The 13,782-nt window shown below is 46.7% G+C and overlaps 1 protein-coding gene across 3 annotated transcripts in view; it reads right to left on the reverse strand.

Moving 5' to 3' along the window:
- The window catches only part of stx1a (syntaxin 1A (brain)), a 47,495-nt gene that overhangs the window by 28,800 nt on the left and 4,913 nt on the right, over positions 1-13,782 (reverse strand). For all 3 annotated transcript variants that reach the window (XR_008907451.1, XM_056756403.1, XM_056756404.1), the window contains one exon: positions 2,065-2,164. Coding sequence is in view for 2 of the 3 variants with exons in the window: in XM_056756403.1 (XP_056612381.1) it covers positions 2,065-2,164 (100 nt within the window). In the remaining variant the exon portion in view is untranslated. The remainder of the gene's footprint in view (positions 1-2,064; positions 2,165-13,782) is intronic.

Here is a 13,782-nt window from a genome sequence, read left to right on the forward strand (position 1 = left end):
GTGCAGAGCCAGTGATGGTCCTGTAGGCAAGCATTAGTGACTTAAAGCTGATATGGGCAGCAATCAATGGACAGTTGACAGAGATGAAGAGGTGCATCACATGAGCTCTCTTAGATTCCTTGAAGATGAGCCATGCTGTTGCATTCTGGACCAGCTGGAGTGGTTTGATTACCTTTGCAGGAAGACCAGCAAGAAGAGCGTTGCAGTAGTCTAACCTAGCAAGGGCCTGGACAAGAAGTAGTTGAGTAAAAGTATGACATTTGCTTTATAATGTAGTGAAGTACTATTTCCAAAGTAAAAAGACTCAAAAGGTACAGATTAGTGGTGGGCATTGATTATTTTTTGGAAGTAATCTAAATTAATCTAGATTAACATGGCTCATTTGAATTCTGCCGAAGGCATTCAGAATATGTGTGCTACCCAAATAATGACTAAAAGTAAGTCTTTGAGAACGGGTGTCTCAAGCCAGGTGGCGCATTAGACCAGGGGCTCATCTCCTGTTTCCAAAATGCATCACAAACTGCTTGAGAAAGCTGTTCTACTATGATAATTGGTGATGAAAATAAATTATGTTCAATAAGATGTACTTGTGTTTACTTCCGCATTAGCTAAGGCAGTGGTTCTCAACTCTGGCCCGCGAGATCCATTTTCCTGCAGAGTTTATCCCCAACTCTGATATAAAACACCTCAACAAGCTAATCTGTGTCTTTACAATAGATGCGGTCAATTTAATGCGGCGCTGCGCAAATCTGTCATCGTATGACATTTAAGTACTGCAAAAGAGATTCAAGTCCAGATTGCGCGGCACGCATTTGAATCGGTCTCGCAGTATTTTAATGCGATATGCCATCTGCGCAGCCGAACATTAAATTGAACGCGTCTGTTCATGATTTCACTGATTAGCCTCTTCAGGTGTTTTATCAGAGTTGGTGCTAAACTCGGCAGGAAAGTGGATCTCGCGGGATTTACATGTTAAGTCAATGCAAAGACGTGATAGACCTACTTGCGGTGCGAATCGCGCGAATGAAGCCCTGGTCATGAGATGATGAGGCGGCGCGAATGATGGGAATTGCACGAATTGCACAAATCACGCAAGTTGAAAAATCTCGGTTTTCGCCTGGTACAGTGCAATTCAGCTAGGTATACATCCGCGCTAAAATATCAAGGTGAAAGTCATCATAGCTTTCGTAGTATAGACCCAGCTCCCAACCCAACTTTGAGAATAGATTAACGGCGACATTTTTTTTATCGCGCGATAAGAGTCTCATGTTAACGCAGCACGTTAACGCCGTTAACGGCCCACCACTAGTACAGATACTTGAAAAATGTAAGGAATTAAAAATACTTAAGTACTGTCGACCTCTGATTTACTTTCCGTGTAGTTTGTATGGCGACCGTTTTGTTATCAAAAGTGTGCCTCGAGATCATCGCATTCTGCACTGTGCTTTAAAAAAACATTGCTGAGTGCTCAGTCTCGCGTTACTAAACTCATAAATAAATTCATAGCCCCTGGATCTTAATAGTACCTGGGTACATTGGGCCTCCTTAAGTGATTTAACATTATAAGGGTAGAATTTTTGAGCATTGTGTCAAGAAGTGTGGAAATATGTTTAGAGTTTCCATCAAACCAATCCTGAATGCTGTTTCGTCTAAAAGCAATGGTTCACCCAAAAATGAATTTAAAGCCATATTTTACTCATTATCATGCCATGCTATGTATATATGACATCTATATATGCCATGCTATGTATATATGATATCTAACACAATCTATTCATTTGAAGTAACATCCTTGAAAAATTCAGCAGAATCAAATGTTTTTTTCTGAGGATGCAACACATCTCATGACAAGACCTGACGACTAAATCTTACATCCCTAAGAAACAACGATAAATTTCTGCTAGTTTATTGCACAACGGGTTTAAAGATGTATTTATTTCAAGGTGTTTGTTAATGCCCTCATCATCTCCATCCAAGCATTCAAGTTGATTGTGAATCGTCTGAGTCTGTCAGTTTTTCATAGATTTCTCTTTGTGAGTTTATAAAAGAAATTGATATAGTTACTCTCGTCCGGAGTTGCAGATGCCAGAATGGTGGTGTGTTTTCTCTTGATTTCTTCTACTTTCTCAGCCAGCGAGTTGATGAATCCTTGAATCTCTTCCACCTGAAAAGGACACAAAACTTTTGAATTGGGGATGTAACGGTTCACGGAAAAATTCTGTACACTTCAATTAACTCGTCACGGTTTTAGACGCGTGCATTGTTTGGTCCTGTCATGCGCAGTGTGACATGCTATTTTTTCAATTTGGCACAGTCAGAGGCGAATGTACATGTACATTTACATTTAGGCATTTGGCAGATGCTTTTATCCGAAGCGACTTACATTGCTTTATCCTATACATTTTACATAGGTATTTGCGATCGAAACCACAACCTTGCGTTTTTAACGCAATGCTCTTACCACTGAGCTACAGGAAAGCAGACTGTACCAGCTTAGTTGCCATGTCAGCTTATAATACATGACTTTGGGCTTCTTTTTCTGTCAAGTCGCGTTAACAAATCACGAATCGCGGCTTGCGGGCTTGTCAAAATAAATATGGTCGCTTCATGGTTTTCTTCAATGCATTCAATATCACTCTTTGATCACAGTTAGGCTTTCTGGAATGCATATGGCGTGAATACTTCAAAGACAAAAAATAAAATAAAAAACGGGTAGTGGTCTAGCTTTTGATGAAACCAGTAACTTTGTATTGGCACCTATCGTATTATTGCTCCAAAATGAAATATCACGTATTGCTCTCTAAACTCTTTGTAAATCCCTTTGGATAAAAGCGTCTGCTTAATGATTAAGTGTAAATATGGCGCTGTGCAGACCGATCTTTTATTTTCAATATTTGGCATGTTTGTGTGCTGCTGCGCTTCCCTCTGTGTAAAAAAAGGGACAGCGTGTTGTGGAGCCGCTCAGAGGCATTTATTCTACTATCGTGCTCTTTAAATTACAAAAAATTATATCTATTTTCAATTCCTTAAAATAGCAACGCTCCAACAATGTGGCTGAAAACACCTCTTTTTTAGACCAGCATGCCCAGGGACGCACAGCTAACACCTAGAATAACTAAATCCACCAAAAAGGGGGTCGAGATTTCTCATACATAGCACCTAAAATCTGGAATAGCCTTCCTGATGCAATTCCAGGGTCAGACACACTCTCCCAATTTAAATCTAGATTAGAGACACATCTTATTAGCCAAGCTCTCACTTAAAGGCAGGGTGTACGATTTCTGAATTACGCTTGTTTAGACAAAGTCGGGTTGAGTACCAAAACAACCTTGTAGCCGATCAGCAATAAGGTTCACAGTCCACAGGATGGACATAAGTCGAGCCGAAATCTGACAAAAGCGAAAGATTGGGGTGTGTCTGCTCTGGTGATTTGCCCATCCCCAACCCGATATTACGCCAGCTACATCAGAAAATCCCGTCCCGTCCTCCTGGGAGAGCCTGGAGACTAACTGACCATCCCAGCTCCATCTCAGGCAATTCCATCACCACCCAAGAGAAAGGCGACCATCTGACCATCCCAGCTCAGGAAATTCCATTACCAAACCAAGAGCAAAGACGGACAACTCGTCACAATAATGCAAAAGTTACAATACTTGGTATTTAATGCTAAACTTACATCACATGTCAGCAGTTTGAAGTTACGGCTGCATCAGTGGCCCTGATTGGAGGTTGCTGGGTGGGTGTTTGTGGGGAGTGGGGCGCTTGTTGGTTGTGGCTGGGGGAGGTTTCATTTGTTGGGGCTGTGTGGGTCTGGTTTGGTCTTGTATAGTGGTAGATGTCGGACAACAGAGGATTAAAGTTACATTATGCCATTACTATTTTTCCCTGGGTTTCCCTCTGTTTTCTGGTGACGATCGCGGACTGGGACTGGGTTGAATGGTTTTCGGCGAGTGGGACATCCTGGGTAACGGGTGGTGGGCTCTCCCTCTTCTTCGTGGATGTTTGCTCGGTGGCTTTTGGTCGGGATTATTTATCATTGGAGTTTGGTTTCCTCGCCACAGCAGGGCAGTGTTGGCTTGCTCACAGGGAGACTGGATCTATTTATTTATTAGATATAAATTATTAGAATGATCACGTTGTTCAGTAAACACCATGCACTGTGCTGTGTTTTACCTTTCTGTGTTTTTCTGTTTTCCTGATTTGCTCCTGTAAAGCTGCTTTGGAACAATGCACATTGTGAAAAGCGCAATATAAATAAATTGAAAAGAAAGATCGTGGCGCAGGACGGGAAATTGTGAACTGCTTTGGGCTGAAACTAGCAAAAACACTTGCGGTTCGGCTTGCGCCGTATTGTGTAGAGTGTATGATAGGGCTCAAAGCTTTCTTTCCAATGTTTCTAAAAATAGGTTGCGTACCTTGTCTCACTCAATGTAACATTATTTAACACTATGATAATTTAATTTCTTGAATAACTTAATCGACGTATAAAATTTAACATGTAAGCTCTTTACACAGAATGCAATGTGGGGACACAAATGAGTGCAGTAGTGTTGCTCCCGCAGGAGCCTTTTTCTGTACTCCGCACTGCCACAGTAGTGCCTCGCTTCACAAGAGCCTTACCTTCCTTAATAACCTGCCACAGCATCGCTCGCTACAAGCAGAGCCCAGTCCTCTTCCCTCGAGGCCACTGCAGCTTCTCCTACCGTCGCTCCTTCAGGAGCCTTCTTCTTCACTCCGTACTGTCGCAGAAGAGTCTTTCCCACAAGAGTCTTTTCTAAACTCCACACGGCCGCATTAATGTACCGCTCCATAACTTCCTTCCTCACACCCACAGCAGTGCTCGCTTACGTAAGAACTTAACTGTTAAACAGACTGCAAAGGGACAACAACCTCAAGCCATCCTCTTTTGGGGATCACATTGTTCGGGCTGCTGTCCCACGATAAATGCATCTTTTAGGGGGAACGACCCGAGTTCGGGCACATACCGGGCCCGATGTCCTCTGCCCGAACATAGGGCAAGCGCTCCAAGTTGGGAGGAACTACCAAGCTTGGTGCCCTCTCCCCGGGACAACATGCCAAAATACGCATATTATCTATCATTTTTCATCCATACTTATTATCTGCAAGCTTTTTCGTTTTTGCATTACTATATTTACACCACAAGTGCGCAGTATACAGTGAAATACAGTGAGCGCTTAACAGAGCTATTTCAACCTCATCAGAACACATAAAACAATTCCATACAACTTGCAGCACTGACGCTGCACATCATTATCATCATTTAAATCATTTCTAATGATGTGTCCCAAGTATTTTATTTTATACACCACTTTATCCCCTTAATAAAATAAAGGAAAATTTAGCTTTAAGTCCTCTTTTTTATATTCATTCAACTCTATAAAGAGATCCTACATTTATTAAACAGAAGAGGTGACAATATTCCTCCTTGGTGTGATTTGAATAGTTCAAACTTGTGGAAAAGTTTTTCATGAAGGAACATGACGTCATAGAGTGCATTCGAATTTAGTTTCTACCGCGTATGGTTCAGAAGTTATGATAAAAAATGTATGGGAAACTTTGGAATGTTTGTGGCACTAGAGGGATTGAGTTAGAGACCATCCAAATTTGCTACAGTAACATATTAGGCTGTTCTCTATCTGTGTGCCAAATCTCATAAATTTTCTATGTCCGGTTCTATGGGCTGCCATAGACACAATGGAGGAAGAAGTTATTTAATAAATGCTATTTTTATTCGTTTTTTAATAGTATTTTAATAAATACTATATACTCATATTTATTTAACATATGTTGTTGATATAATATTCAGCTATCCACATTCCCCTCCATAACTTGTATATAACACAGTATAATTTTTATGTAGCACATCTGTACATACAATATACTGTCCTTTTTCTAATGTGTATTGTCTCTCCCTGTATTGTTCCATTACGTATTTTCTTACGCTTTGTTACCTGTGCACTGGAAGGTTCTGTCACTAAGACAAATTCCTTGTGTGTCCATGCACACTTGTCAATAAAGCTCTTTCTGATTCTGAAGAAGAAAGATAACGGATACAATAAGGATCTTCGCCCCTTTGGGGCTTGACCCCTTATAACACAAATTTGATTGGTAGCGCATGTTTTATTCATAGCCAATTTTCCAATGGCAAAGGCCACCTCATCAGGTCTGATAATCACACCATTGTTATTCAGTACGTGATCAACTTCATATTCCTGTCTCTCAACACAATTAAAAATGAACCCATGATGTAATCTCCATAATTTAACTCGATTCTCCTCCAGGATCGGGGTCTAGCCGGGGTCAAGTCCGGTCCAGCAGCGCCGGCACCCTGGCAACTGATAAAGGTAACATCTCACTCCTAGTCCTGCTTGACCTTAGTGCTGCGTTCGATACTGTAGACCATAAAATACTTTTAGATCGTTAACACAATTATAAGGGTGTTCAGGGAAAGGCACTGCAATGGTTCAGATCTTACCTATCAGACAGATATCAATATTTCTATTTAAAGGGGGAATCGTCAAATCTAACACAAGTAAATTATGGATTAGGTCCCCTGCTTTTCTCCATATACAGTTGAAAGAAAAAGTATGTGAACCCTTTGGGCTTACTTGGATTTCTTCAAAAAATGGTCATAAAATGTGTTCTGATCTTCATCTAAGCCACAACAATAGAGAAACACAGTCTGCTTAAACTAATACCGCACAAACATTATACGTTTTCATGTTTTTATTGAACACAACATGTAAACATTCATAGTGCAGGGTGGAAAAAGTATGTGAAACCCTAGGCTAATGACTCAAGAGCTAATTGGAGCCAGGAGTCAGCCAACCTGGGGTCCAATCAATGTGATGAGATTGGATGTGTTGATTAAAGCTGGCCTGTCCAAAAAAAACACACACCAGTTTTGAGTTTGCTGTTCTGAAGAAGCGTTGTCTGATGTGAACCATGCCTCGCACAAAAGAGCTCTCAGAAGACCTACGATCAAGAATTGTTGACTTACATAAAGCTGGAAAGGGCTACAAAAGTATATCTAAAAGCCTTGATGTCCATGTGTCCACGGTAAGACAGATTGTCTACAAATGGAGAAAGTTCAGCACTGTTGCTACACTCCCTAGGCGTGGTCGTCCTGTAAAGATGACTGCAAGAGCACAGCGCAGAATGCTCAATGAGGTGAAGAAGAATCCTAGAGTGTCAGCTAAACACTTACAGAAATCTCTGGCACATGCTTACATTTTTGTTGACAAATCTACAATAAGGAAAACATTAAACAAGAATGGACTTCATGGGAGGACACCACGGAGGAAGCCACTGCTGTCCAAAAAAAACATTGCAGCACGTTTGAAGTTTGCAAAAGAGCACCTGGATGTTCCACATAACTACTGGCAAAACATTCTGTGGACAGATGAATCCAAAATTGAGTTGTTTGGAAAGAACACACAACGCTATGTGTGGAGAACAAAAGGCACAGCACACCAACATCAAAACCTCATCCCAACTGTGAAATATGGTGGAGGGGGCATCATGGTTTGGGGCTGCTTTGCTGCCTCAGGCCCTGGACGGATTACTGTCATCGATGGAAAAATGAATTCCAAAGTTTATCAAGACATTTTGCAGGAAAACTTAAGACCATCTGTCCGCCAACTGAAGCTTAACAGAGGATGGACGATGCAACAGGACAATGACCCAAAGCATAGAAGTAAATCAACAACAGAATGGCTTCAACAGAAGAAAATACGCCTTCTGGAGTGGCCCAGTCAGAGTCCTGACCTCAACCCGATTGAGATGCTGTGGCATGACCTCAACAGAGCGATTCACACCAGACATCCCAAGAATATTGCTGAACTGAAACACTTTTGTTAAGAGGAATGGTCCAAAATTTCTTCTGACCGTTGTGCAGGTCTGATCTGCAACTATAGGAAACGTTTGGTTGAGGTTATTGCTGCCAAAGGAGGGTCAACCAGTTATTAAACCCAAAGGTTCACATACTTTTTCCACCCTGCACTATGAATGTTTACATGTTGTGTTCAATAAAAACATGAAAACGTATAATGTTTGTGCGGTATTAGTTTAAGCAGACTGTGTTTCTCTATTGTTGTGGCTTAGATGAAGATCACAACACATTTTATGACCAATTTATGAAGAAATCCAAGTAAGGCCAAAGGGTTCACATACTTTTTCTTTCAACTGTACATTCTGCCCCACTGTTTTAGCTTCCACTGTTATGCAGATGATACTCAGCTTTATATCTCATCAAGACCAGATGATTCCTTCAAGCTATCCAAATTGGCAGAGTCCATCGAAGATACAAAACATTGGATTACTACAAATTTCCTTCTTTTGAACTTTAACAATACGGAAGTATTATTTATCACACCAAAAACACGTAAACAGAATATCTCCAATTATAACATGCAAATTGAAGGCTTTACTGTAACTCCAACAAATACAATATGATCTAGGCGTTATATTAGACAGCAACCTGTCATTTAAAAATCACATCTCAAATATCACAAAAACAGCCTTCTTCCACCTTAGAAATGTTGCCAAATTATGAAATATTTTATGTGTTGCTGAAAAGCTTATTCATGCATTTGTGACCTCAAGACTTGACTATTGTAATGCTCTACTTAGTGGTTGTCCTGTGTCGTCAATAAACAATCTACAGTTAGTTCAGAATGCAGCCGTCAGAGTTCTAACCAGGTCAAGAAAATACGATCACATAACCCAAGTTCCCTTTCTGTCGGTCTCTCGACGTTGTGTCGAGAATGACAGATGGGGTTCGCCCTTGAGAACCAATCAACTCTGACTACTATAGAAAAGGCCAATGAAATTTGGCGAATGAAATTTGCATGCCAGGCTCCGCCCTCGGATATCTGGTATAAAAGGAAGCCGGCGTGCAGCATTCATTTACCTTTTGTTCTTCAGAGCCTTCGCTCATGACTACGAACAGAACGAATTCAACGAATTCTTCTTCTTCTACATTGCCGGATCTACGACGTGTAGCAGCGGATCGTCCCTACCTGCAGTGACCTTCCCCTGGGCGTCTCGGCAGTTCCGAGGTGTGTGAGATTTTATCTAAAAGTCCTTTTCAGGACTGACTGAGCATTCTCCAGCGCGGCTGTTCTCTTTGGTGCGGCAGGGAATGGGCACGATCGCTGCATTAGGTGTGTGGGCGTCCAGCACACTGAAGCAGCGTTCGTTGACACATCTGCGCGCACTGCGGGCAGATTGTCATTTAGAAGTAGCGGTCACGGGTGGCTGTCTTCCTACGGGAACCAGCCACCATTTCGTCTGCTACTCGGGCTGTGACATCTGTGGCTACGGCCCCGATGACCACCCACGTTAGCAGCGTTAGTGATATGGGGAACTCTGCGAACGTAAACCCGCCAGCTAAGTGCTCACGGGCCGATCGCACCCCGATTCGCTGCTCTGAACGTTCCGCAACCGGCGGTGGCATACCGTCCGGATTCTCACGCACACAGGAACGATGTGTGACGTAGATGAGATGTCACTCGCAGCATCGGAGGGAGACTGACATCCGACTCTGACGAATCCGAGCTCCACCCCCAGTGGTCGAGTTAGGAGGAAGCAGAAATGAGGTCATTCATGCTAACCCGGGTTTCCGGAGATGAATGAGGAGCTGTGTAAAACTTGGAGCGCTCCACTCACGGACCGCTCCAGTAAAAACCAGCTCCACCTCCCTTACTTCCCTCAATGGTAGGGCAGCCAAGGGCTGCCTCCTCTCTCTTCGCCATGGCCTTCAGGTCCGCCAAGGCCAGGCGTTGAGAGAGCCCCACAAGGGTAAGGCCGACCTGGGTATAATGCAGGATCTCCGTGCCACCGCTGACAGCGCTCTACGGGCGACTAAGGCGGCGGCACGGGCCCTGGGTCGAACGATGTCCACGGTAGTGGTCCAGGAGTGACACCCCCGGCTATACCTTGTGCAGAAGAGTGACACCAAGGAAGTCCGCTTTCTTGATGCACTCATCTCGCAGGGTGGGTTGTTGGTAAACACCGTCGAGGGCTGCGCTCAGCAGTTTATGACGGTGAAGCAGGCAGTGGCAATTAACCACATTTTTCTCACCGCAACTAAAGGCCTCCGAGATCTCACGTGACGTCTGCTTACCTGCAACCCAGGACCCCTTCGACATCGATTCCGGTTCCTGTGCCCCCACAGGCGGCACCCCGGAAGCAGAGGTCGAGGGGGAAACCCTCCACCCCGTCAGCAAACTTCTCACGAGAAGGGACTCTGACGGGAAGACTCCAGGGAGAACAACATCGGGCCCGAACCTTCACAGCCACGGCTCTGTTCGGTCGGAACGAGACGACTCCTGTCTTGTCGCCAAGGCCGGGACCTTTTCAGGGCCTGGCGCCCACTTACTCGCAGAGTTTTTCCGTTCTCCCCGGGTGTACTTGCAGCTGATCGCACACTCCACTGGACTGTGCTCGGCGAACCGACCTCACACCCTGGCGAGGTGTGAGGTCGTACACATACGACAGCTGTCACCCCTCTTAAACCGACAGTGCGTACCGTTGTCCCGCCAGGCAGGTAATAAGGCGGAGCCAACCTTCCCTCCGGGGACCCCCCGCGACAGATGGTTAGCTTCGCCAGCCGACGAACCACCCCCTGTTGTAATGATGAAGCAGACTGCCCCCTTGGTCACCCTGTACAGTCCCTGGGAGCTCGAGAGCTGCCCACACTGTCTCGCTGGCTAATGCGGGTGGTCCGTCTTGGTTACTCGATTCAGTTCGCCAGAGACTCTCCCAAGTTTCAGGGCATCATCTCTCCTTCTGTCAGAGGCAGGGACGCCTCCGTACTTTGGGTAGAGGTCACCACCCTTCTGGCGAAACAGGCATTGAGTTCGTTCCTCAAACCAAGATGTTCAGTGGGTCACGACCCGCACTTCATCATTCCCAAGAAAGACGGCGGGTTGCGCCCCACCGGTCTGCGTACCCTGAACAAGCACCTTCACAAGCTGCCATTCAGATGTTCACGCAGAAGCGCATCATGACATCTATCAGGTGTCAGGATTGATTCGTGGCAATTGACCTGAAGGACGCTTACTCCAATGTCTCGATCCTCTCGACACCGCCCGTTCCACGATTCGCGTTCGAGGGGTGGGCATATCAGTACAGAGTCCTCCCTTTCGGTCTGTCCCTGAACTATCTCGACCACCTTCTTATCCTGGCACACTCGTGGGATCTGTTGTGTACACAAAGGGACCTGGTGCTCCGGCATCTAGATCGATTGGGATTTCAGGTCAACCGAGAACAGAGCAAACTCTCCCCAGTGCAGAGCATCGTCTTTCTCGGTATGGAACTAAACTCTGTCGGCGCAGCTGTCCGCAGCACGCGCCCAGTCAGTGTTGGAACTGGAGGCTCCTGGGACACATGGCATCCTCTGCGGGGATAATACCCCTCGGGTTAATGCACATGAGACCGCTTCAACACTGGCTACAGAGTTGAGTTCCGAGGACAGCGTGGCACACCGACAGCAGGCGCATGGTGATGTCGCCCTGCTGCCGACCCACCCTAACCCCTTGGTCTTCCATGACCTTCCTCCGGCGGGGTTCCCTTCGGGCAGATTACGAGGCACGTTGTGGTGACGACGGACGCCTCGCTGCAGGGGTGGGGTGCAGTGTGCAACGGGCACGCAGTAGCGGGGCGCTGGACGGGCCCCCGTCTGCGCTGGCATGCAATTGCCTAGAGTTGTGGGCTGTGCAGCTTGTGCTGAGAAGGCTCCGGCCTCTAGTGCAGGGCCAGCACGTGTTGGTCCTCCGGGACAGCATGACAGCCGTACCGTACATCGCCAAGGTGGCGTACGCTCACGGCAGCTAACACAACTTGCCCGACGCCTCCTCCTGTGGAGTTAGCAGGTGATCCGCTCCCTGCGGGCCACACACATCCCAGGCAAACTGAACCATACAGCCGTCGCGCTCTCTCGTCAGTATACGCCTTGCGGAGAGTGGCGACTCCATCCCCGGTCCAGCTCATTTGGGTGCTGTTCGGACAGGCACAGATAGACCTCTTTGCCTCCCGCGACACCACCCATTGTCTGCTTTGGTACTCCCTGTCCGAGGCCCCCCTCGGCACGGATGCCCTGGCGCTCAGCTGATGGGCGGAAGCACACTTTCATCCCCAGGAGCCTCCTTGCACAGACACTGTGCAAGGTCAGGGAAGAGGAGCACCAAGTGTTATTGGTTACACCGTACTGGTTTAACCACACTTGGCTTCTTAGTTGATGCTCTGGACAGCGACTCCCCCTGAACCATTCCCCTGACAGAGGACCTGCTCTCTCAGGGGAAGGACACGTTCTGGCATCCCAGGTCAGACCTCTGGAACTCCCATGTCTGGTCTCTAGACGGGATGAGAATATCCTGAGATGGCTACTCCCCCTATACGGCAGAGACCATCACCCAGGCTAGGGCCCCATCTACTAGGCGGTTACACGCCTCTAGACAGTGCCTCTTCTCGTCCTGGTGTCTTTCTCAACGAGAAGGACCCACTGAGGTGCTTGACTAGGATTGTGTTCCCCTTCTCACGAAACTGGAGACTAACATCTCCCCTACACACTGGAAGTGTATGTAGTCACTATTGCCACTCATCCCGAATCAGTTGATGGAAAGTTTCTAGGGCAACACAACCTGGTCACCAGGTTCCTAACGGGCGCGAGAGGGCGGAATCCGCCTCATCTCCGCTCCATACCCTCTTGAGAGCCCCTCGGAGGTTCCGATCTTCCTCACCTGAGTAAGACGGCCCTCCTGTTTGCGCTCGCTTCCGTCAAGAGGGTAGGGGACCTCCAAGCATTCTCTGTGTCCCCAGATTGCCTTAAATTCGGCCCTGGCAAACTGTCACGTTATCTTGAGACCCAGGCCCGGATGCGTGCCCAAAGTTCCCACTTCTCCCTTCGGGGACCAAGTGGTGGACTTGCAGGCACTCCCCACTGGGGAGGAAGACCCAACCCCATCCGTGTTGTGTCCTGGACCGCACGGAGAGCTTCAGTAGCTCTGACCAGCTCCTTGTTTGTGTTGGAGGACAGCAGAAGGGGAAGGCTGTCTCCAAGCAGAGGCTGGCGCACTGGTTCGTGGATGCCGTTACGACGGCATTCCGATCTCAGAATCTCCCATGCCCATTTGCAGTGAGGGCTCACTACACAAAGTTTAGCCACCTCCTTGGCACTGGGAGAAGCGCCTCTCTAGCAGACATCTGTAGAGCTGCGGGTTGGGCTACGCCCAAACACCTTCGCAAGGGTTAACAACCTTCGCGTAAACCCGGTGTCAGCCCACGTCCTGCATGGCGACATCTAGGAGTGGCATCCGGGGGGGCGTATGCCTGTGAAAGCATCTTCCCACCCTCCAAGAGGTTGGGTCAGTGTGCTATCTAACCTTTTCTTCTTACCCAAACACATGGCTAAGAAAATTGGTACCTCACCAACCTTCCTTCTTACCCAAACACTGGTTAAGAACAGGCATTCCATCCATCACTAAGCAAGCACCCCCTGGGGGTTGGCTGGGTAGAGCAGCCTTCCCTCTTAGGGCGGGATACCATGTGACCTATCACAGATAGTTCTTACCGTCCTGGTGCTATCAGACGCAGTAACACCCCCCCGTGGGCTGTTTCCGTCTGCTATACCCTCATGACAATGGTTCCCACACATGGTAACCCATGAGCTTCCTCAGGTGGACCTCCACCTCGCGGTTAACTACCCAGTCCACACGTTCCATGCGTTCTCCTCCAAGGACGAGACCATTTATATATCTC

This window comes from Triplophysa dalaica, chromosome 9 (genome assembly GCF_015846415.1).
Source record: "Triplophysa dalaica isolate WHDGS20190420 chromosome 9, ASM1584641v1, whole genome shotgun sequence".
Lineage (NCBI taxonomy): Eukaryota > Metazoa > Chordata > Actinopteri > Cypriniformes > Nemacheilidae > Triplophysa > Triplophysa dalaica.